The 24046-nt window shown below is 41.7% G+C and overlaps 1 protein-coding gene across 1 annotated transcript in view; it reads right to left on the bottom strand.

Annotated features, from left to right (window-relative positions):
* LOC124550671 overlaps positions 1-24046 on the bottom strand; it is a 168425-nt gene that overhangs the window by 132813 nt on the left and 11566 nt on the right. Inside the window, exons 4-5 of the mRNA XM_047125394.1 lie at positions 22288-22611; positions 10953-11516 (exon numbers count right to left, since the gene is read on the bottom strand). Of these exons, the coding sequence (XP_046981350.1) occupies positions 10953-11516; positions 22288-22611 (888 nt within the window). The remainder of the gene's footprint in view (positions 1-10952; positions 11517-22287; positions 22612-24046) is intronic.

Here is a 24046-nt window from a genome sequence, read left to right as displayed (position 1 = left end):
AGCATGGAGAGCTGCATCAAACCGGTCTCTGGACTGAAGACCAGACACACACACACACACACACACACACACACACACACACAAGGTAAAGGCAGAGGTTAGCACTGAATGACTTCATTTGCAACACTGCTGAACTCGGCAAACAACTGCACTGTAGCAATTACCAAATGCTTTATGTACTTAACTGTGCTTTGAATTGTGCATTGCTTGTCATTTGCTTTTCTTATTTTGAAATTAGTGAAGGGCCTAATCCTGGGATATCATGGAGTTCGAGTATGACCCTCACAACACTGAAAAGGATTGGCCATTGCTACATGTGTAGTTTTGCTTTCACAGAACACTACTGTAGGCCTCCAGCCCTGTGAGATAGAGGCAGAGTTTATCCTCCCTCACCATTCCTCACAAGCAGTGCATTCTAAGTTTTCGGTTATTTACGCCTGTGTTTGTCACGTTACAGTGTCCACACTATAGTCCCCTAAGCCACTGCTCTTGGTGTCTGCTCTAAGTGCGCATATGAATTAATGTTACATGTGAGGAGATGCTACCTATGGCACAGCTGAAATTAAGTTGGTCTGAAAATAACCCTACATAGAAGACTGCAACGTTATTACTTAAGGTATTGTTTTAAACATGAATGTGTTGATCTGAACATAAAATTGATGGACGTAACAAGTAAACACGAGTTTTTTAATTACGAACTTGAGCAGTACTCAAGTAAGGTTTGTACAGATAAAGCATGGAATTGTGCTGCAGAATTAGTCAAAATTTCTTTGTGACAGGGAAGAAAATTTCATTCAAAGGTGTCTTGGTGCAAGTCTTTTATAGACATTCTGTAAGCCACAATAAAATAGTCTGGTCTCTTTTTAATCCATTTAACTTCTATAAAAGGCCTACAGGTAATGGTCTTATGAAGATGAGCTCAAAAACTCTTTTGTACTATTTTCCATTGTAAGTGATTCTTATAAGTCATCTAACAAGCCATACTCAATACAACCAGTATAAAACAAGCCTTTAGGACATGTCCGAAAGAACAGAGAGAGCACATAGAATCCGCAGCTGTGATACATGTTATGTAACTGAAGATGGAGGGTGGGGGGTGGGGGAGGAGGAGGAATGAAAGTAAATCTAATCTAATCTAGAATGGGGGGAGGAAGGAAAGGAAAGGAAAGGGAAGGAACTGGCAGTATCAATTGTATCGAGACTTCATGAGGAATCAGCGGCAGTGAGTGAAAGGTGTGCTGGACTGGGACTTGAACCCGGGATCTCCTGCTTACGACGCAATTGTGTTAAACACTACACCACCCAGACACAAGTGTTAACTGCGAATGCATGGGTGGTATCTCAGTACGCTCCTTGGTCGATGCACACTCCCATCTACTGCCACCTAGAATCCGCAGCTGTGATACATGTTATGTAACTGAAGATGGAGGGTGGGCTTGCTAATTTTAGATTCCTGCTGGAGGTTGAATGTGTGTGGTGTCTGTTCTTTGCCTTACTGATCAAACATCATTAGTTCTGACTGCGGTGGCCATGAGATGATTAAGACTGGATTCTCGATCAATGAAAATGTGTCACCCGATTGGACGAATCACGTTTCTTATTGCACCAGGTCGACGGTTGTGTCCAGATATGGCCTCATCCAGGCAAATGGCTGTTCAAAATGTGCACTACACCACATACGCAGGCCTTTGAGACAGCATTATAGTATGGTGGCATTCACTTGGACTTCCATGCTGTCTGTGACAGTAATCAAAGGAGAAAAACTGTCTGCAAAATCAAACTAAGGAACATATTGAGGAAGGAAGATTACGCTCTCAAAAACATTTGAAATGCTGACAAAATGGGGCTAAAATTTTCAAGAAAAACTGTTGCTTCATGTCACAAATTAGCATCACCTGGTCCTAAAAGGCGCATGGATGGCATTACTGCTTTAGTTTCTACTAATGATACCAGTAGCCACATATTGCCTATCCTCTGTAAGTGATGAAAGTGAAAAGTGGCATTGTTTCAAATATTTTAGTAGATCTGCAATGCTTTACAGAAGAGCACCTGGATGGATAGTATGATATTCAGAGAATAGTTTATGGAAGTTTTGTGCCCTCTATATAACAACTCCTTGGTTAAAGACCATGACATGAAGTTATTTCTGTTAAATGTTAATACTGAACAGGATATAAAATCTGTTAAATCTGAACTCAAGAGGGTAATCAATAAGCCAAAAATTGATTATTTTATGGCACTCCTCAGAGGCATTCACTGGAGTGATGTTTACAGTGCTCTTGGCATGAATGAAAAATATAACACTTTTGCTAGTAAAGTGCTTACCTTATTTGAACACTGTTTTCCCCAAAACTAACCAAGGTTAGAGCAAAGTCTACAAAGAAGCCATGGCTTACTCAAGGAATAGAGGTATCTTGTAAAACAAATAGAAAACTGTATCTGTCAAACCAAAACAGTTCTGATGCTGATGCTATAGCACAGTACAAGAAATACTGCAAAATATTAAAGACTGTAATAGGGACATCAAAGCAAATATATTACAAGGAAAAGATGGTCACATCAGATAACAAAATAAAGACAATTTGGGATACAGTGAAGGAGGAGACTGGTAGAACCCGACATGAAGAGGGGCAAATAGCATTAAGAGTAAATGATACATTGGTGACAGATGTGTATAGGGTTGCCAAACTTTTTAACAAACATTTTATAACTGTTACTGTAAAGATGGGGTTGTCAGATTCTGTAGATGCCCTGGGATACCTCAGACCAGACATTTCAAGTAACTTCCATAATATGAAGAAATAATGTCCATCATCTTTAAAATCAAAAACATCTAGTGGGTATGATGAAATATCAACAAAGTTAATTAAAGAATGTGATTCTGAGTTAAGTAACATATTAAGCTATCTGTGTAACCAGTTGTTTATCAGTGGAATATTTCCTGAATGGTTGAAATATGCTGAAGTTAAACCACTGTTTAAGAAGGAAAATAAAGAAATAGCATCAAATTTCTATCGCGTTTCACTTTTGCCAGAATTTTCAAAATTTTTTGAAAAGGTAATGTATAGTCGGCTTTATAGCTATCTTATCACAAATAACATACTGTCAAAGTCGCAGTTCAGATTTCTAAAGGGTTCTGATATTGAGAAGGCTATCTACAGCCACCTTGAAAATGTAAGTAATTCATTAGACAAAAAATTGTAGGCAACTGGCATATTTTGTGACCTGTCGAAGGCATTTGACTGTGTAAATCACAATATCCTTTTAAGTAAATTAGAATGTTATGGTGTAACAGGAAATCCTGCAAAATGGTTCAATTCTTATATCTCTGGCAGGAAAGAATGGGTGTTATTAGGAACAAGACTGTATTAAGTTATCAGGCTCATCCAACTGGGAACTAATTACATGTGGGGTCCCACAAGGTTCCATCTTAGGGCCCTTACCTTTTCTTGTGTATATCAATGACCTTTCATCAGTAACATTACGAGATGCCAAGTTTGTTTTGTTTGAGGATGATACAAACATTGCAATGAATAGCAAATCAATCTTAGTCTTAGAGAGACCAGCTAATAAAATATTTGTGGACATTAATCACTGGTTGCTAGCCAATTCTTTGTCACAAATAAAATAATAATAATAAAAATAGCTACATGCAGTTCAGAACTTGTAAGGGGTGTCCCACGAGTGTATGCGTAACATATGACGACAAGCAGATAGAAGAAGTGGACAGTGTTAAATTCTTGGGATTACAGCTTGACAATAAATTCAACTGGAAGGAGCACACCACAGAACTGCTGAAGCATATAATAAATCTGTATTTGCAAGGCAAATTCTGTCAGACACAGAGGACATAAAAATGAAAAAGCTGGCATACTATGATTACTTTTACTCCATGATGTCACATGGGATTTATTTTTTGGGGGAATTCATCAAGCCAAGCTAAAGTTTTCCGGGCACAAAAACGTGCAATAGGAGTTATATGTGATGTGAACTCAAGAACATCCTGCAGAGGCCTGTTTAGGGAACTAGGAAAACTAACTACTGCTCCCCAATATATTTATTCCTTAATGAAATTTTTCAAACCAACAGCTCAGTTCATGGAATCAATACTAGAAATAAGAATAATCTTCACAAGGATTTAAAGTTACTTACTCTTGTACAAAAAGGTGCGCATTATTCTGGAACACACATTTTCAATAACTTGTCAAAGCCTTAAAAAGCTCAACATGGAATGAAATTCAATTTAAGAGAAGCATAAAGTGTGTATAAGGAGAGGGAAAGACGAAAGGAAGTGGGTTTTAAGGGAGAGGGTAAGGAGTCATTCCAATCCCGGGAGCGGAAAGACTTACCTCAGGGGGAAAAAAGGACGGGTATACACTCGCACACACACACATATCCATCCACACATATACAGACACAAGCAGACATATTTAAAGACCAAGTGCAGAGGCAAAGATGTTGTTGAATGACAGGTGAGGTATGAGTGGCGGCAACTTGAAATTAGCGGAGATTGAGGCCTGGTGGATAACGGAAAGAGAGGATATATTGAAGAGCAAGTTCCCATCTCCGGAGTTCGGATAGGTTGGTGTCAGTGGGAAGTATCCAGATAACCCGGACGGTGTAACACTGTGCCAAGATGTGCTGGCCGTGCACCAAGGCATGTTTAGCCACAGGGTGATCCTCATTACCAACAAACACTGTCTGCCTGTGTCCATTCATGCGAATGGACAGTTTGTTGCTGGTCATTCCCACATAGAATGCGTCACAGTGTAGGCAGGTCAGTTGGCAGATCACGTGGGTGCTTTCACACGTGGCTCTGCCTTTGATCGTGTACACCTTCCGGGTTACAGGACTGGAGTAGGTGGTGGTGGGAGGGTGCATGGGACAGGTTTTACACCGGGGGCGGTTACAAGAGTAGGAGCCAGAGGGTAGGGAAGGTGGTTTGGGGATTTCATAGGGATGAACTAAGAGGTTACGAAGGTTAGGTGGACGACGGAAAGACACTCTTGGTGGAGTGGGGAGGATTTCATGAAGGATGGATCTCATTTCTGGGCAGGATTTTAGGAAGTCGTATCCCTGCTGGAGAGCCACATTCAGAATCTGATCCAGTCCCGGAAAGTATCCTGTCACAAGTGGGGCACTTTTGTGGTTCTTCTGTGGGAGGTTCTGGGTTTGAGAGGACGAGGAAGTGGCTCTGGTTATTTGCTTCTGTACCAGGTCGGGAGGGTAGTTGCGGGATGCGAAAGCTGTTGTCAGGTTGTTGGTGTAATGCTTCAGGGATTCCGGACTGGAGCAGATTCGTTTGCCACGAAGACCTAGGCTGTAGGGAAGGGACCGTTTGATGTGGAATGGGTGGCAGCTGTCGTAATGGAGGTACTGTTGCTTGTTGGTGGGTTTGATGTGGACGGACGTGTGAAGCTGGCCATTGGACAGGTGGAGGTCAACATCAAGGAAAGTGGCATGGGATTTGGAGTAGGACCAGGTGAATCTGATGGAACCAAAGGAGTTGAGGTTGGAGAGGAAATTCTGGAGTTGTTCTTCACTGTGAGTCCAGATCATGAAGATGTCATCAATAAATCTGTACCAAACTTTGGGTTGGCAGGCCTGGGTAACCAGAAAGGCTTCCTCTAAGCGACCCATGAATAGGTTGGCGTACGAAGGGGCCATCCTGGTACCCATGGCTGTTCCCTTTAATTGTTGGTATGTCTGGCCTTCAAAAGTGAAGAAGTTGTGGGTCAGGATGAAGCTGGCTAAGGTAATGAGGAAAGAGGTTTTAGGTACGGTGGCAGGTGATCGGCGTGAAAGGAAGTGCTCCATCGCAGCGAGGCCCTGGACGTGCGGGATATTTGTGTATAAGGAAGTGGCATCAATGGTTACAAGGATGGTTTCTGGGGGTAATGGATTGGGTAAGGATTCCAGGCGTTCGAGAAAGTGGTTGGTGTCTTTGATGAAGGATGGGAGACTGCACGTAATGGGTTGAAGGTGTTGATCTACGTAGGCAGAGATACGTTCTGTGGGGGCTTGGTAACCAGCTACAATGGGACGGCCAGGATGATTGGGTTTGTGAATTTTAGGAAGAATGTAGAAGGTAGGGGTGTGGGGTGTCGGTGGGGTCAGGAGGTTGATGGAGTCAGGTGAAAGGTTTTGTAGGGGGCCTAAGGTTCTGAGGATTCCCTGAAGCTCCGCCTGGACATCAGGAATGGGATTACCTTGGCAAACTTTGTATGTGGTGTTGTCTGAAAGCTGACTCAGTCCCTCAGCCACATACTCCCGACGATCAAGTACCACGGTCGTGGAACCCTTGTCCGCCGGAAGAATGATGATGGACCGGTCAGCCTTCAGATCACGGATAGCCTGGGCTTCATCAGTGGTGATGTTGGGAGTAGGATTAAGGTTTTTTAAGAAGGATTGAGAGGCAAGGTTGGAAGTCAGAAATTCCTGGAAGGTTTGGAGAGGGTGATTTTGAGGAAGAGGAGGTGGGTCCCGCTGTGACGGAGGACGGAACTGTTCCAGGCAGGGTTCAATTTCGATAGTGTCTTGGGGAGTTGGATCATTAGGGGTAGGATTAGGATCATTTTTCTTCGTGGCAAAGTGATACTTCCAGCAGAGAGTACGGGTGTAGGACAGTAAATCTTTGACGAGGGCTGTTTGGTTGAATCTGGGAGTGGGGCTGAAGGTGAGGCCTTTGGCTAGGACAGAGGTTTCAGATTGGGAGAGAGGTTTGGAGGAAAGGTTAACTACTGAATTAGGGTGTTGTGGTGCCAGATTGTGTTGCTTGGAATTTTGAGGTTTTGGAGGGAGTGGAGCTGGAAGTGGGAGACTGAGTAGATGGGAGAGACTGGGTTTGTGTGCAATGAGAGGTGGTTGAGGTTTGCTGGAAAGGTTGTGAAGGGTGAGTGAGTTACCTTTCCGGAGGTGGGAAACCAGGAGATTGGATAGTTTTTTGAGGTGAAGGGTGGCATGCTGCTCTAATTTGCGGTTGGCCTGTAGGAGGATGCTCTGAATAGCCGGTGTGGATGTGGGAGAGGAAAGATTGAGGACTTTTATTAAGGATAGGAGTTGACGGGTGTGTTCATTGGCTGAGTTGATGTGTAGGTGAAGGATTAGGTGGGTGAGGGCAATGGATTGCTCAGTTTGGAACTGGTATAGGGACTGATGGAAAGAAGGGTTGCAGCCAGAGATGGGAACTTTAAGTGTGAGGCCTTTGAGGGTTATGCCAAATGTCAGACAAGCCTGAGAAAATAAAATATGCGAGCGTAATCTGGCTAGGGTGAAGGCATGTTTGCGGAGGGAATGTAAATAAAACTTAATGGGGTCGTTGTGGGGGTGTTGTGAGGGTGACATGGTATTAGAAGGTGGAAAGTGTAACATGAGGTTGAAATGAAAATGAAAGATATGTCTGTATATGTGTGGATGGATATGTGTGTGTGTGCGCGAGTGTATACCCGTCCTTTTTTCCCCCTAAGGTAAGTCTTTCCGCTCCCGGGATTGGAATGACTCCTTACCCTCTCCCTTAAAACCCACATCCTTTCGTCTTTCCCTCTCCTTCCCTCTTTCCTGATGAGGCAACAGTTTGTTGCGAAAGCTTGAATTTTGTGTGTATGTTTGTGTGTCTGTCGACCTGCCAGCACTTTCATTTGGTAAGTCACATCATCTTTGTTTTTTTATATAATGGAAGGAAACATTCCACGTGGGAAAAATTATATATAAAAAAAGATGAGGTGACTTACCGAACAAAAGCGCTGGCAGGTCGATAGACACACAAACAAACACAAACATACACACAAAATTCAAGCTTTCGCAACAAACTGTTGCCTCATCAGGAAAGAGGGAAGCAGAGGGGAAGACGAAAGGAAGTGGGTTTTAAAACCCACTTCCTTTCGTCTTCCCCTCTGCTTCCCTCTTTCCTGATGAGGCAACAGTTTGTTGCGAAAGCTTGAATTTTGTGTGTATGTTTGTGTGTCTATCGACCTGCCAGCGCTTTTGTTCGGTAAGTCACCTCATCCTTTTTTTATATATATATATATTTTACACCAAATGAAAGTGCTGGCAGGTCGACAGACACACAAACATACACACAAAATTCAAGCTTTCGCAACCAACGGTTGCTTCGTCAGGAAAGAGGGAAGGAGACGGAAAGATGAAAGGATGTGGGTCTTAATGGAGAGGGTAAGGAGTCATTCCAATCCCGGGAGCGGAAAGACTTACCTTGGGGGAAAAAAAAGGACAGGTATACACTCTCTTTGCCTTTACAAATGTCTGCTCGTGTCTGTGTATGTGCGGATGGATGTGTGTGTGTGTGCGCGCTAGTGTATACCTGCCCTTTTTTCCCCCAAGGTAAGTCTTTCCGCTCCCGGGATTGGAATGACTAAAACCCACATCCTTTCGTCTTTCCCTCTTTCCTGATGAGGCAACAGTTTGTTGCGAAAGCTTGAATTTTGTGTGTGTTTGTTTGTGTGTCTGTCAACCTGCCAGCACTTTCATTTGGAAAGTCACATCATCTTTGTTTTTATATATATATTTACAATCTAACTTCTGCACCATTTCAGTGCAGTAATGTTTTCATTGTAAACAAGCACTGTAGTAGTTCTATTACATGTTTATTACCTAATAAATAAATAAAACATTTTTTTTTAAATTTTAAATTCAGTGCATTAATGCAACCTTAGTAAATGAGTGTTGCAAAATGATCCTCACATGTAGCGTTCATTAAAAAAAAATTATGATCATTCCACTTGGGATCTGTGGAACGTACATTAGCTTATTTGTTTTAGTTGTAAATATTTGTCGTGTATTATTGTTTTTCTGACTTGTTCTACATGCTGGAGGACCTCCTCACTACAGATCAACTGGAATGAAAGTAAATCTAATCTAATCTAGAACGGCAAAAAGGAGGAAACATTACTGCTCCTTAACAGCGCACCAACTCGTCCATCATATGATATCTTAAATGAAAAGGATGAATTCATAGAAGTGATGTTTCTGCCACCTAACGTAGCCTTGTTACTGCACCCACGGATCGAGATGTTATTGATGCTTACAAACGGTTTTGCAGAAAAGAATAGTCACCTAAGTTATTGTTAGAAAGAGAAGGGCAAGAAGAAGAAAGTCTGTTAAGGAATCATGAAGTTAATGTTTTAAAAGATGCATCTTACACAATGGGAGCACTATGTGCACGAAAAGAATCTGAAAAAACCTGGAATAAAATTTTGGGTATTGCAGAAAGTTTTCGAAGACTAATTGAAAATGATAAACAGAATGATAAGTCAAAAATTCCAATATGCTAAAAGAACTCAACTGCCGTGAATATGATGAAGACGTTCAGGAATGTAACAATGTCGACAAAGCAGATCCAGGGTACCACATCAGGTGGGCTAGCAAAATTGTAAACCATGTCACAAATGGAGCTGATGCTGACAGCCTCTCAAGTATTGGTCCAGAAAATGAAGATGAAAAAACAGCAGGTGTTTCTGAAACATTTAAATGTTTAGATACTGCCTCGAGATGGTTTGAAGCTCAAAATGAACACGACCGATATCAAATACCTGTCATGAAAAAGGTGCATTACTAGACGCTCATGAGCAGGTAGGCTTCGTTTTCAAGTGTTAATTCAATATGTATGTACTGTACACGCAAAATGCATGTGTATTACACTGTTTTTGTTTACTAGGCTGCGATACATGCATCCCTACTGTTCTTGCCTTCGTAATCAATTAGTTAGGATAATTGATGCTCTATTTTAGCAATCTCTAAGGTCTATAGTAAAACTAATAGTTAATATAGCAGACGAGGGAGGGGGGGAGGGGGGGGGGGGGGGGGGAAGAGTATAGGAAAAGGAAACTACAAAGAACACATCAATGTATAGTGGTATAGTGTTTATGCCTTTATTCTAGTTACAAAGCACTATGTTACAAAAAGTGCAATTAGTTTTGGTCTATGAAGACCATCTTCAAGACATGCTAAAAAACACTTTTTCCATCACATCCTGCCAACATATTTATTTATTTTATTTTATGTATCTAGTTTTATAGGACCAAACTGAGCAAATCTCCAAAGTCATGGAATGAGTTACACGAGATTAACATCTGACAAGTAATAACTGAGCAAATAAAATATGTAACATGAATCCTATCCAGACAAGCTGAGAGTATATAACAGCAGAATAAACAATATAACCCAGGAATTCGCTTAATTTTTTTCCAGGAACCCCTAACAGAATAAAAGGAGAGTGCCATACGGAAATTTTTCAGTTTGAGGATTACTGCTAAGATTTTTTAAAAAAATTATTGCAGTAGCTAATTGAAAATGGATGCAGGAGAATACTGCACACCTTTCTGCACAACAGTCAAGGAGGTTTGATCCAAATGCAGATTAGATTTCTCCCTAATATTACATGAGTGAAAGCTGTTAATTCTTTGAATAAGCTCATATTGTTCATACCGCATTAAAGAAAATCTATATTGAGAGGTTGGTGTCAGAAGTCTCAGACTGCTGAATACAAGTCAACAAGAGGTTCATGAACTTCCACCACATGTTGCGTTTATGCCAGGTATCAGATATGTAAGAAGGTACAGTCAGAAAATAATAACCCAGGAAAGATTATTTTGTTTCACGTAAAATTTTAAGTACCACATACAACAAATTTGAGCATTTGCATAGGTGCAACGCACCTGTTCAGATTTGTTGTATGTGGTACTTACAACAGTACACAAAACAATGAATATTTTCTGGCTTATTATTTTCTGACTGCCCTATACTTAGCTACATTGGATGGATGTGGTAGAAAAAGTGTTTTTACTCACGTCAGAGATGGTCATCACAGACTCAAAATAATTTCCTGTTGTACAAGATTATGGTTCGCAACTGGAATAAGACGTAAACACTTTCCTAGATCTCTGTGATATTTGCTGTGATTATGTCACAACTCACCAAATTGACAGTGTACTACTTACCTCACTTACAGTCTTTTTGGCAACTGTGCCACGGGACACAGGAGAAATGTTTTTATTGGGAGAGTCCTCCTTCACTTTGACATTGTCGGTACACAGGTTGGAATTTGTGTCCACCGGCTTGTTGCAGCTGCAGCCGCCGGCCTTTGCTTGCAGCTGCGTGGCAGCGGCCTCGGCCGCTTTGCGCTCGGCCCGCATCTCACTGAACTTCTGCAGGATGGCGGTGGCCTTGCTGCGCTTGATCAGTGCCGTGATCTTGCTCGAGATGGCGCGCCCCAGCACAGGGTCTGGCCCGTCCACCTCCACCCCGTCAGTACCCTCGGTGCCGCCCGGGCTGCTGGCGGAGCCACCTCCCACACTGTCGCTGTTGCGTCGCAGAAACTGGGATGGGGAATCGAACGATATCAGGGGTTGCGTCTTGGGCAGTTCAGTCAAGAGGAGGCGCGGCCGACTCTGCTGCGGCGGCTCCGAGTTTGGAGCACTTTTCACCACTGGTGTTCCCGGCGGAGTCTGCGATGGTGTGGTATTTGCAGAAGTCGGTACGCTGGCACTTGATGTAGGACCGACCTAGAACAGTAGAAGTGCAGTTTGCTTTTACTTCGATAATAACATAAGAAAAAATGAAATTAAAAGTCCTCTGGAAGAAAGGAAAACTTTGAGTGGCATTGTCATTCTGTCAGAGACAGTAAAAGACTTGGGAGAGGGAAGCTGAGGGAATTACATTTGGATATGATACACTAAAACTAGTGGACGTGTTTTGGTATCTGGGCAGCATAATAACTGATAATGGCTGAAGCAGATGAGGTTTGAAACATAGACTAATAATAGCAAGGAAACTTTTCCTTCAAAAGAATAATAAGTTAACATCAATTATAGGTGTAAGTATCAGGAAGACTTCTCTGATACTTATATGAATGTTAATGTGGACATTTAACAACAGACACAAGATGAGAATTGAAGCTTCTAAACTGTGGCACTACAGATGATTGACAAATCGAGTAATTAATGGTAAGAAGTAAAGCTGTCAACAACCCAAACCTTGATACCATATTGAACACGTGTTCAATACGGTATGTTTATGACACAACTTCACACACACACACACACACACACACACACACACACACACACACACACAGAGAGAGAGAGAGAGAGAGAGAGAGAGAGAGAGAGAGAGAGAGAGAGAGAGAGAGAGATTCTAATGCCAACATATAATTACAATATCAACGTTTCCATTTGAATAGTAATGGCATAATGGGTGTTCAATTTACTCAATAAATAGGATGGGAAAAGTAGTAATTAAAATGTGATGTGTGTTCTCATCCACTGCCTAAGTGTACTTTGAGCACTCATTCAACGATGTAAAAGTGAGCACATGGTATGTTCTATTCGTGATGTGGCAGAGACAACACTCGACTGAATGAATGAATGAATGAATGAATGAACTTTTTGAGAGGTTCATTGAGACTAAAAATTGAGGTAATTAATCACTTTTTTCCTGTAATAGTCAAAGCCTAAAGGTTTCCAGGAAAAGAAAAGGAGGAGGGGATTAATGTTTAACATCCCGTCGTCAACAATTAGGTTATTAGAGAGAGAGCAGAAGCTCAGATTCGGGAAGGATGGGGAAGGAAATCGGCCATGTCCTTTCAGAGGAATCATCCAACCATTTGCCTGAAGCGATCAAGGGAAATCACGTAAAACCTAAATCAAAATGGCTGGATGCAGGTTTGAACCATCATCCTCCTAAATGCGAGTCCAATGTGCTAACCACTGAACCACTTCGCTTGGTGTAAAAGAAATGGATGGACTGCCAATTGGTTCTCTGTGGTGTCAAGAAGGGAAGAAAATGTTAAAGAGAAGGAACTGCAATGGGATAGGAGAGAGGTGTCACATTGAAGCAGTCTGAAATCCCCTACCCACAAAATAAGTCCGTCGCAGTCGACTGGCAATCTCTTTCACTGTGGAATACTGGCTGAAGATTCACGTCACAAAATGAAAAAAAATAGAGACAAGACCACAGTAACAAGTTATAATTGAGTGCACATAAATCACTCTCTCAAAGAAACTGTAAAACCTGATCTGCTACTATTTGGATGTCATCTACCAATGGAGGGGGGGGGGGGGGGGGGGAGAGAGAGAGAGAGAGAGAGAGAGAGAGAGAGAGAGAGAGAGAGAGAGAGAGAGATGTCAAGCCAGAAAGCAGCAAGTTGGAAAGTTGGAGCACTCTTACGAGGACACAGGCAGCAAACTATGTGGTGGATCCTCTCACCTCAAGATGAGGCCATGAATTTACCATTTATCGTCGAAAAATAGTTGGCAAAGGACATGCACAACTCGCATGCACTAGTGCGTGATGAAGGATTCCTTAAAAGCTGACGTTTTCCAAAATGTCTATTTTTAAATGTGCCTTTCCGTCACTACAACCTCTATGTAACGAGCAGTAGTCTAACATAAATTATATTTTTAGGTATTCAGATTACTGATAGCAAATGTAAAATCAAATGAAACTACTAAACAGAGGAAACATGACAGAGGAACTGATAAAATACCTGCACAAATTGATAGAGATCATGCAAAAGCAACTTGCTCCCTTTCTAGCAGCAATGCTAGATCAACAAAAAGTTTCAAGCATTTTGAGAAAGGAACTAATCACTACAATTTTCAAGGAAAGCACTCAGACAATGCACATAACTAAAGACCTATAGAATTACAGCAATCTGGTGTAGAATTATGGAAGACAGTTTATTCTCACAGAGAACAGCCTGTTAAGAGCATTAAAATCTTCTCTGTTGGAATAAACATGGGTTTTACAGATGTTGTCACCTGGATCAATATCATTTCCCTCGGCCTCAGGAGCGAGTTCAGTACAGTCTTCTATGTTATCTAGTGAACAAAGCAAAAGCTTATGGAACCTAAGATCAGCTTTGCCACTGGACTGAATACTCCCTAAACAGCAGATCATTGCATGTCGCTTTTAGTAGGGAGAAATTGTCAGAAGTGAAAGTAACTGTGGATGTGCCTTAAGGGAGAGCTATGGGCACATTCCGATCCATTAAATGTTTAAATGAGCTGGCAGATAATGCCGAAAGATTCATGAAGCTGTTCACAGTTGATGCTGCTGTGTATAGTGAAACTGAAGCACCAGAAAAATGGAAAAATGTTCTAGTTGAGGATTGACAATTGATGCAGGGACTCTTAAGTACTGCAATGTGCAATGATCACACAAAATTAGTTGCAGAACAGTCAGATTACTGACAAATCATTGGGAGAATCCTAAGGAAAGTTAACTCATCCACAATAGTGGGAGCATACAAAACCCTTATTTGGTAAATTCTACGAGTGTTGGATTGGAGTGTGGGATCCTTCTGAGGTAGGATTAATTGAGGAAGTACGGAAGATCTAAGTAAATGGTGAGTGTTTCATCAAGGAGATAGTTAAAATGAGAGCTGCACACAACAGAGATGTTAATGTTAAAATCCTGACAGTCTGCTCCAAAAAAGGAGTCTATGAACGTATTACATCCTCTCATACAAACCTCATGAACAGACTGAAGCTGTGAAATCAGAGAAATTCAAGATTATATAGAGGATTATCAATGGTCATTCTTCCGACACACCAAAGTGAACTGAATGGTCAAGTGATGAAATTATAGCATTACATGAGGTACCCTCTGTCACACACCTTGAGGTTCTTCGAGGACTACAAACCTACATTGCCCAATTATATAGAGCAGAGTCCACCACCCAGTACTTACAGAAATACAGGACGCATTCACAAAGAAATGAGCCAGAAGCTGTAAAATGAAAACTGCTGAAAGGATTGTGATGTCACTGCCTACGAAAGAAAGTGCAGTCCCTGTAAAAGTGTTGATATCTCGAAGTTGCTGGTAGAGGGATACGGTCATACACCCACATAATGACAGAGCGAGCATGTGAACTTGTCAACTGTCCACTGAATTCAAGCTATGCTGGAAACAGTGAAATGGAGGCTTCAGCACAAGTACAAGGGGATTTAGTGCATTTGCTGACAGTGGAAGGTGTGCAGAAAATGAAAATTTGTTAAAGAATGGCACAAATGTACAGTGAATACTGCAAGTCCACCGCACGTGTCAAGGTGTGGCGCAAGTGATTCATGAAAGGACAGTTGTCATTTGCTGATGATGCACAATATGGAATGCCACACTGCATTACCGGTGTCATTATCCAGCAGGTGGATGCCCTCATTATTAAGGACTGGTGAGTTCCGGTAGCAGATCCTATTTATGCAGAGGCTGAACTAAGTGTCAGAAGTGTTAACACCAGAAAGTGTGCAAAGCATGTTCCCAATGGCTGCCTCAGTCTTCAGCCAGCACAGGAATGAGACTGTCGTCAACAAAATGCCTCTGCCTCTGTAGCACTGTAACGGAAAGGAATGAGTTCTTATCACGAGTGGTCACTGGAGATGACACACGGTGTCATCACTTCGAACCTGAGTCATGACACCTTAGTCTTCAATGGAAGCGGGCGAAGTCACCACCACCCAAAAATATGGAAGTATGCAAGATCACTGCCACCCAAAAATCTAAAGGAATCTACATAACTGTGGGAAAGGTTAGGCTCACCTCGTGCTCTAATAAAAATACCACCTTCTTATTGAATCAATGGTGAATGTGCAGTGATACAGATCTTGACCATCCTTCATATAGCAATCAACTCTAAATGACCGGAGCACCTGGTCATTTTGCTCCATGACAATGCAAGGTCCCAGACAGAAAATGCAGTAACGAAACTCTTGCAGACATTCAAACGGGAGGTCATCAGTCACCCTCCACACAGTCCAGACCTGTCTGCCTGCAATTATGCAACTTCAGTGAGCTAAAGAAGGCTCCATGAGGCAAAACAATTCACACTGGATGAGGATATCAAGCAGTACATTCAGAACTGGTTCACAACGCAGCCCCAGGAATTTTACAAGACAGCCATCCACAACCTCGTGTCACAGTGGGTCAAGTGTCTCACCTGTGCTGGGCCACACTTTTGATAAAGGTGCAAGTTTCTGTTTACTGGTCTCCAGTTCTTTTTTCTTAATGGCCCTCAGATAACGGAACGGTATAGAGTACACGCTGGATAGATTTGATTTGCAAGTAATCAACAGCAGTCTATTTATCAAGAACTCGCCAGCGATCATACCCACCAGAACTGGGAAACACTGACAGACTGTGCATTTAATAGAATATATGCAAGGGCTCTGGAAAACAAAGGAGCATCAAAGGGCACAGTAGGTGCCGCAGGTTGAACTCTGCTGTAAACAGCGGTGTGAGACCATCAGTAGTTCATAGTCTGGTCAGAGTCGAGGCAGTGAGTACACACAACAGCACAACTTACAGCACCAAATGATGACTATTCAATTTGGTCTTCAAAATGCCACCCACAAAATGGAAACAACAACTCTGCTGCATACCAGGGAGCACACCATTAACAGCACAAACTGTTCCCAGTTTTTGGAGACAAAAATAAGGAAAGGAGTGAAGCAGGTTTGCTTACTATCAACACTGACTCATATTTGCTCTGTATGTAAAGGAAGCAATGAGGGACGGAAAGAGTTATACCACTGTGTGAGTGTTGGAACTTGCAGACAGAAAATCAGCATGCTACGTTTCGCAAGTGACAAGTCAGCAGTCATAGAAAGTGAACAAGAATCACACCATATGTCTACTGAACTGGACCAAATGTTAGCTGATGGCTGTAATATGCATACAAACAGAAAGAAAACTACAGTAATGTGGTGTGAAACAGGCAGACATGACAGATGGCGAGATGTTAAACTACATCTGCATCAGGTTAACAGTAATAGACAATCAGAGCATGTCTCTGGTCATACCTTTTGTCCTGTGCACAGTTGTCCTGCTGGTTGCCATCCAGATGCGGATGACAATTGCGACGTGTAACGTAACAGTTGTAATTTGTTATTATACTGCTCTGCAAAACTTATGGATGAGAAAAATAATGCAAGATAATACATCAACTAATTGGTGGAAACAAATGAAAGTGTGGGAGCATGTTGCCAGAGGTCTCCCAAACATGCACAGAAAGCTGGAGGTCATATGGCTTGAGGTCAGGTGACACAGCACCAAATGAGGCTGACTCCAAAACACAAGGCAGCTGAAGGAATGGGAAAAGAAAGTTTGTGTCATATTAACAGAATCTTCCATCGGTTCTTGGTAGAACAACATTATGGTGTTCTTCTTTGGTGATAATACTCAGTAAATGTCTGAAGATGGCCTTGTAAGCCAAAAACCGGTTAGCAATAAAAATAATATTGTAGAAAAAAAGCAAACTGGTGCTTATTATAAAGTTTGTGTCCTTCAGTGAACAGTTATGCTGCCTTATGGTGGTGTTATTCATTACAACATTGCCTGGAGACAATATTTGTATGGTTCCACATGGAGACGAATCGTGGGGAAATGGGAAGAACGATGAATTGTGACAAGTGAAGCCCAGAAGTTGGTTATTGCTTACAGCACTGTTTCATGTGTACATGGAGCATTCTGAGCTGTGGGCACTTCTGCCTGAAGGAGAGATGGTAATCAATCACTGTCAACTACAGTAGCAGGTAACCACTAAACTGTGAAACATAAATGAAGTGAACCATATCAAACAGAATGTACAGGGTTATTCTAAACAAGCTTTATACCAATGAAAGGAAGTAGCTTCAAAGTTGTTGATGGGCAGGTGGTAATGGCTTCAGACACGGCCAGTAGTGTTTGCGCACCAGTAGGGCCATCATTCCGTTTCACTGTCAGTTGTGTGTGAGATGGTGACTTGACCACAAGGTTTTCTGCAAGGTTTGTGAAAAGCAAGTTGCAAATTGCAGTGCAGCAGACATTTTGTACCAAGTTCCGTATTCAACCACCAACTGGCAAAAGCACTAGCCATCGGTTTAAGCAATTTAAACAGACTGGGAGTGCATGCAAAGGATAAAGCACAGGCTGACCGCGTGTGTCAGAGGACGATGTCAGACAGATTCAAAAAAGTTGTTTGTGCAGTTCCAGCAAGTCTACAACAGAGCCAGTTTGCACAGGCTCCCAAAACTATGACAAAGAGAAGCATCTTGGGTTTTGTGGTTATGTGTGGGCAAAAATGGAGGATGACGCATTTCTACAGTGTGTAATTTTTAGCGATGAAGCGACGTTCCACCTTTGTGGAAAAGTCAACAGACACAATATTCGCATATGGGGTTTGGACAATCCACATTCACCATTGTAACACAAAAGAGACTCACCGAAGATCAACGTGTTCTGTGCCATATTCCATACAAAGTTTTATGGGCCATTTTTCTTTGCATAATGAACTGTAATAGGAATCATGTGTCTGGAAATGTTGGAACAATATTCCCTCAAGTTATGGAAGATTGCCAGGAGTTCATTTTCCAACAAGATGGAGCTCCACCATCTTGGCACCGTGATGGACGAGGCTTCTTGCTGGATTGGTCGCAGGGGACTTGAGAACCTGGCTTTGCACTTCTGGCCACCGAGATCTCCTGATCTCACACTCTGCGACTATTTCTTATGGGGCTATGTGAAGGAAGCTGTTTATGTCCCACCTCTACTAACCACTCCGAATGATTCATGGACCAGATCACTGCTGCTGTGCACTTGGTAACAGCAGATATGCTTTTGCGTGTGTGGGGCGAGTTTGGCTACTGCGTCAATGTTTACCGTGCAGCCAATAGTGGCCACACTACATTTATAACACTTATCACATTTCTAATTATTAAATAATGATTCAAAATTAATTACAAATTATTAAATTGACATCAAACATTATGAAAAAAACTTTGAAACTACTACTTTTTGTTTGTAAAAGCTAGTTCATTTTGGATTTGAACTTGGATAAATGCAGAGTTTAGAAAATGGGTCCATCATTTAGAATATTTGTCTACAATTACAGCCACATTTAACAGCGCTTCAAAGAACACAATCTCACGCTCCACAGTGACTTCATGGTAGTGGTCTCACCAGTATGTTGAGTTCCGCTGACACCCACACATTGGTGTCACGGTTTGCCATGGTGCTAAGATCATAAGGACTGGACTAACGAGGAGAGGGGTTGCATGCTCTTCTCAAATGAGAGCATATTCAGCCTTGAGTAGTGATTCTGGACATACTATCATATAGTGAGAGGTGGGAGAAATAATGCTCCCATGAACATTATCAAACATGATCGTTTTGGTGGTCCAGATGTTATGGTGTGGAGAAGTATATTGTTGTAAGGGAGTACTGATCCCCCAAATCTTTGAACACAGTACATTAACTGGTCGATGTTATTGTACTCCTTCCTCCTGTGTCTCTTTTCAGGGGTGCATTGTGCCCTGACTTCATTTCTTGGATGACACTGTGCTACCACATCAAACAGTACAGGTGGAGGAGCTCTTGGAGTGAGAGGATATTCAGTGAATGTACTGGTCTGCTTGTTCTGCCCCCCCCCCCCCCCCCCCCCACCCCATGTAAAAGTCCACTGAGCATGTGTGGGATGCATTGGGGTGACGTATTGCAGGAGCAAGAAAATTCCCCACCGCAAGAACTCGTTACCAACCTTGTGGCCAGCATGGAACCACATTGCAAAGCAAGCACTGCTGTATGTGGTGCTCACACACCCTATTAAGAAACATATCCCCAACTTTCGTAATGCCTAGGGGACCATCATAAATCGTGGTGACTTCAGTGTAACTGTCGTCTTTGAATATAGTGTCATTACTGTGCATCTCATGATGTATTTCTTTCGGTTACTTTCCTGTACGAAACTGTAGCAGTTCTTTTATGTATAGTCCAAGTTTCATCGAGATATGTTACTTGACTGTGACTCTTCCTGAAAGTTACTTCTGTCTTTTAAGTTCCCGACCTAGTGTACATGCTTTGTCTCTCTGTATGGAAGGTCTCTTTTATGGAATATGACAAACTAACTGTGAAACAAGTTAGGAACAATGCTGTGATGTTCGACATTGGGGAGGCATTCGATACAGTTCTGTGCTGCTGCCTAATGAACAAAATATGAGTGTACAGAGTATCACACCAGCTGTGAGATGGACCTGAAGTGTTTCTAGCAAATATAACACAACATTTTCTACCAAACAGAAAGAAATCTTCAGGTTTAAAAGTAACTTCGGACGTACTCCAAAAATGCGTTATAGGACCAATACTGTTCACCATATACTGTGTATTAATGACCTAGTGGATTTCTGAAGTTCCCAAGGATTTTTGAGGATGATGCTGTTGTACACAGAGGAGTAGCAAACTTCAAAAATTATTGTTAAATGCAGGAAGACCTGCAAATTGTAAGCATACTAATTTAATGTACTGCACATAAACAGGCAAAAAGACCCATTATCGTGAGATTACACAACTGCAAAACAATAAAAAAAAGTGTGAAATCTTATGGGACTTAACGGCTAAGGTCATCAGTCCCTAAGCTTACACACTACTTAACCTAAATTATCCTGAACCTCCGCCAGGACCAGCCGCACAGTCCGTGACTGTAGCACCTTAGAGCGCTCGGATAACCCCACGCGGCCGCAAAACAATCACTGAAGCAATTGTGTCCATAAAATATTTAGGAGTATATATACAGAGTGATTTCAAGTAGAACGACCACATAAATCTAATTGCAGGTAAGGCAGATGCCAGACAGATTCATTGGAAAAATCATCAGGAAATGTACACCACCCATAAAGGAGGTAGCTCACAAAACCCTTGTTCGACTAATATTTGAATACTGTTAACCAGTTTGCAGTTTACACCAGCAAGGACTGATGGAGGAAATGAAGATCCAAAGAGCAGTATAGTGCATTTCGTTACAGACACGTTAATAGGTGCAAAAGCGTAATGGAGATGATCGGACAACTTTTGTGGCAGACACTATAAGAGAGGTATATGCATCACAGATTAGTTCACTATTAAAATTTCAAGGAAGTTTCTGGTTAGACTGTCAACCAATATAGTGCTTTCTCTGACATTTATCTTGTGTAAAGGCAATGAAAGTCAAATTAGGGATATTTGAGCTCACCCGAAGGCTTATCACACTCATTCTTCCCACAAACCATTTACAACTGGAACAGGGAAAGGGGACAGTGACAATGTTACACGAAGTACACTCTGCTATACACCACAATGTAGCTAGTGGAGTACAGATGTAGAAGAAGAGTGTGACTAAACTATTAGGGTTATGTACACATTAATGGGGAACTTACAAAAGTATTCATTATGGATACGCACAGGTGTTGCTACATGCCATATTGCCCTTGCGTGTAATGGCAAACTGACAACATCCTCCTTTCTGTGCTCAACTGTTAATTCCTCTGTTATTCTGATCCAAGTAAACGACAAGAGCTATCGAAAGAAGGCATTTTCTTGTGTAGGCTATTTTTAAAATTGAAATAAACAATGTGTTCTGTGTATAGAGTGAATTACTGTCTACACTTCTAGTAGTCAATAGCACGCTACGGATGGAAAAGATTTTATTCCATTTCACAACATCATCATCATCTCCAAGTCTACCAATATAATGTGTTTTCTACTTTTTCCTGAATCTGCTCACTATTACTAGCCGCAGTACTAAAGTACTGTCTCGCATGACACTGCTCTTTCTAATATGAGACCAGTCCTCTGCTAATCTACTTTCAGTTTTTCCACCTAATCTTTGATGAAGCACTCATGAGAGTTTTTGATGCTTGTTATGATGGACAGACTACGTTGTAGTTTTGGTACCTACCACCTTTATACACAATTATTGAACAGTACATGCAATGGCACCAGTAAGATACAAACAGTGAAAATATGATTTTTATGAAATGAAATTATCGAACAGCATTATTGCCCAGGAGATCCTGCCTGCACTTGTTTGACCGCTTTGACTTCAGCGACTTGGGTGTCTTTGTGATGAAGATGGAATGTAATGATTCTGATAACACAAACACCCAGTCCCAAAATCTCTGACCCGACCAAGAATCAAATCCCGGACTCCGCGATCAGAAAGCAGCAGTGACACTGACTACTAGATCGAGAGCTGCACACAAGATTTTTAAGTAAAGTTAAAGAATGCTCAAGGTTACACAGAACACACATGGAGAGGTGAGACCAGAACTTACTATCTGTAATGCTGCGGGCAACATATTAACAGAATGAATGAAGATAGATTGCAAAACAGGTAAGGTTCTATAAGCCACAAAAGGAGGAAATATTGAAAGACTTGGGGAAATATGGAAGCAGACATTTAGCCTACACCATTAAGTGGTGGTGGGGAAGAAGAAGAAGAAGAAGAAGAAGAAGAAGAAGAAGAAATGTTACACACAATTTCAGACCTACCGTTATGCGTCGTTTCTTGAGACTGTATTCGAGTGGCCGTTCGCCAAATTCTATAAGTCCTTTCCCATCTCGACGCTTTCCACTACGCAGCCCTTTGGAATCAGATCGCGTCCCATATGGCGATTTATAGGTAACACCATTGGTCACCAGAGAGTCGCCACGAATTCGCGTGATCTTATTGCCACCAATGCCAGATTTCTTAGCAACTACCCTCGGGTTAATCTTCGAAGAACTTGTCAGCAAATTCTTTGAATTCAATGTTCCGACCCCTGGCTCCGAAGCTGCAACAGAGGCGACAGAGTTTTTCCTCCGCCGTACAAATGCCTGAAACAAGTAAAAGCTAATTAAAAGAAGAGCATGTTCTGATTACTGCAACACAAAAATCTATTTCAAAAAACTTTGAGGGAATATAAACAATAGAAGGAAAGAAATACCAACTCACCATATAGTTGATCAAAGGGATGTCAATAATGACAGAAACGAGACTGAGAATCTAACTGATTTTTTGGATAAATCATGCTGCAGAGCTAACAGAATACATATCTGGATCCTTTCCCCCAACGCCAGCTCCACCAAATTGTGTATTGTAATACACTTTTGTATCCCAAAATCCTCCTGGTGTCAATCCTGTTAGTCCTGTCCCAAACCAACCTCTTCGCCACCCCACTTTGCTCATTCTACACTCGCACTATCCTCTCCAGTATCTGCATTTTTCTGCATTCTATCTTCCCCATTCAGACCATCCCTCAACATCATCAAGCAATGCGCACAGCTCCATCTAGCCTTCCCAGAGTGACCTTACTGGTGCCACATTAACATACTGTGCACTTTCTGTTCCTCCCTCCCCGTCTCCTATCCTCCCTCCTGCTGCATGCCCTCCCCCTCCACTTGCTCGGTCCCCTCGATAAAACCCCTAAACCCAGTTAAGCTGCAGTGTCGGCGTAATGTAGCCACGCAAGTGAATACGTATTCTGTTAGCTCAGAAGGATTCATATGAAAACTCAGCCTTATTCTCATTCTGATTTGTGCACTTATTGACGACTCAATGCATCAACTACACAGTGAATTGTTACCTTTACTCCTTCCATAACACTTTTTTCTTAATCTTTTTGAAGTCATCAGTCTTAGACTGGTTTGATGCAACCTACCACCTATAATAACCAATAAAAATAAAAGACACTTAAGACTTAAAGTGAAGAGTACATGCAAATTAATGCAAAAAATGTAAATCAATAACACGGTGACTGCATTAAAAACACATTTAAGCATGTAAGGAATCTTAAACTATAAAAACTGAGAGTGCAAAGATGTGGGAGCCAGGATTTGAGCCTCAGATTTAATAAATATGAACTAAACCAGTCTTTTTCTAGTCTTGATTTATTTGCAAATTGGCTCCCAACCTCACAGCTCTAGAATAAAATTGGGTTTCATTGACCAAAAAGCCAAATCTCCTCCAACACCAAATCCCTCGACATTTATACAAACCACCATTTTCTGATTTTCCTCTCCCACAAATTGTCCACAAACTAATCTCCTGTGTAGCACCCTACTCGCACACTCCAGCAAATACCTCTATCACATCCAAAAAAACTCAGTAGCAGCTATCTTCCCTGCCCTGCTTATTACAACCCTGTACCAACCAGGCCTCTAATGCTTTAATATGTAAACTGACAAGGCTAAGGTTTTCTTAAGTCAAGCCCTAAAATGCAGGCAGGAAAGAGATCAAGGTCTGCACTTTGAAATCTGCTTAAGTCCTCGC

The sequence above is a fragment of the Schistocerca americana genome, chromosome 9, assembly GCF_021461395.2.
Source record: "Schistocerca americana isolate TAMUIC-IGC-003095 chromosome 9, iqSchAmer2.1, whole genome shotgun sequence".
NCBI lineage: Eukaryota > Metazoa > Arthropoda > Insecta > Orthoptera > Acrididae > Schistocerca > Schistocerca americana.
This window is presented reverse-complemented; position numbering and strand designations above follow the sequence as displayed.